Raw genomic sequence first — 1,106 nt, forward strand, 5'->3', positions numbered from 1 at the left:
TCCCCTATTTCGAAAAGTCTTTCTAATTGAGAGACTTAATGTGTAACTGAAGAACCATGGATGAGTACAGAGAGGTTCCCCAGGGAAAACTGCTATATGGAGAGGAAACCCCAGACCCTTAGAGGAAAGCAGCCCTTAACTACCATCTGCACCTGCTCCTGGGGCTGAACCACACACTTGTATGTCCTGAGTGCCCCCTGCATCCCCCCTCCTGTCTCCCTGCAAGGAGGTTTGTGTCTGGGCTCACACTGACTTCCCCTCACTGTGTATCTTTCGCACAGTAATACACGGCCGTGTCCTCAGATCTCAGGCTGTTCATTTGCAGATACAGCGTGTTCTTGGAGTTGTCTCTGGAGATGGTGAATCGGCCCTTCACAGAGTTTGCATAGTATGTGCTACCACCATCCCAACTAATAGCTGAGATCCACTCCAGCCCCTTCCCTGGAGCCTGGCGGACCCAGCTCATGGCATAATCATCAAAAGTAAATCCAGAGGCGGCACAGGAAAGTCGCAGAGACGCCCCAGGCTTCACCAAGCCTCCCCCAGACTCCACCAGCTGCACCTCACACTGGACACCTGCAAACACAGAGACATCCTGGTCAGGAGACTGTCACACATCCATGATTCCCTCACTCACATCCACTCACATCCTCAGTGTCTCTTGCTCTCCATAAATTACCTTGTAAAATAGCCACAAGGACAACCCAGCTCAGCCCAAAGTCCATGGTGAGTGTTCTGTCCTGAACCCCGAATTGGGCACGTGGAAATCCCGGGCTGGAGCTCCTCTCCCAGAGCTGCAGGGTCAGGGCTGGGGCTGCTTTATATCAGCAGAGGAAGGACCCTATTTGCATGACCTTCTAGTATATAAGAGGCTATGTCGTTGAATGTCCTCAGAAAGGGCAGGGTCTCAGAGCAGGTGTGAGAGTCTTGGATTTTGTGGTGGTTGATAGCAACTGGGAAATATAACTTTCATTGTGTGATTGTTCCAGAGTAAACCCTTAGGAGGCATATTTCATCTTACATATGCACTCACATCCCGTGATGTAGCTGTCATTGTTACCCTCATGTTAGAGGTGTAAACTACACCCAGAGTAATGGAGGGTGTG

General features: G+C 50.5%; 1 gene segment (V, D, J or C); it reads right to left on the reverse strand.

Moving 5' to 3' along the window:
• Positions 1-259: 259 nt before the first annotated feature.
• On the reverse strand, positions 260-779 carry LOC109551763 (immunoglobulin heavy variable 3-23-like). The segment is given in 2 exon segments: positions 260-576; positions 680-779. Coding segments are annotated over 2 exon segments (363 nt in total).
• Positions 780-1,106: the final 327 nt, after the last annotated feature.

The sequence above is a fragment of the Tursiops truncatus genome, unplaced genomic scaffold (assembly GCF_011762595.2).
Source record: "Tursiops truncatus isolate mTurTru1 unplaced genomic scaffold, mTurTru1.mat.Y mat_scaffold_11_arrow_ctg1_1, whole genome shotgun sequence".
In the NCBI taxonomy this organism is placed as follows: domain Eukaryota; kingdom Metazoa; phylum Chordata; class Mammalia; order Artiodactyla; family Delphinidae; genus Tursiops; species Tursiops truncatus.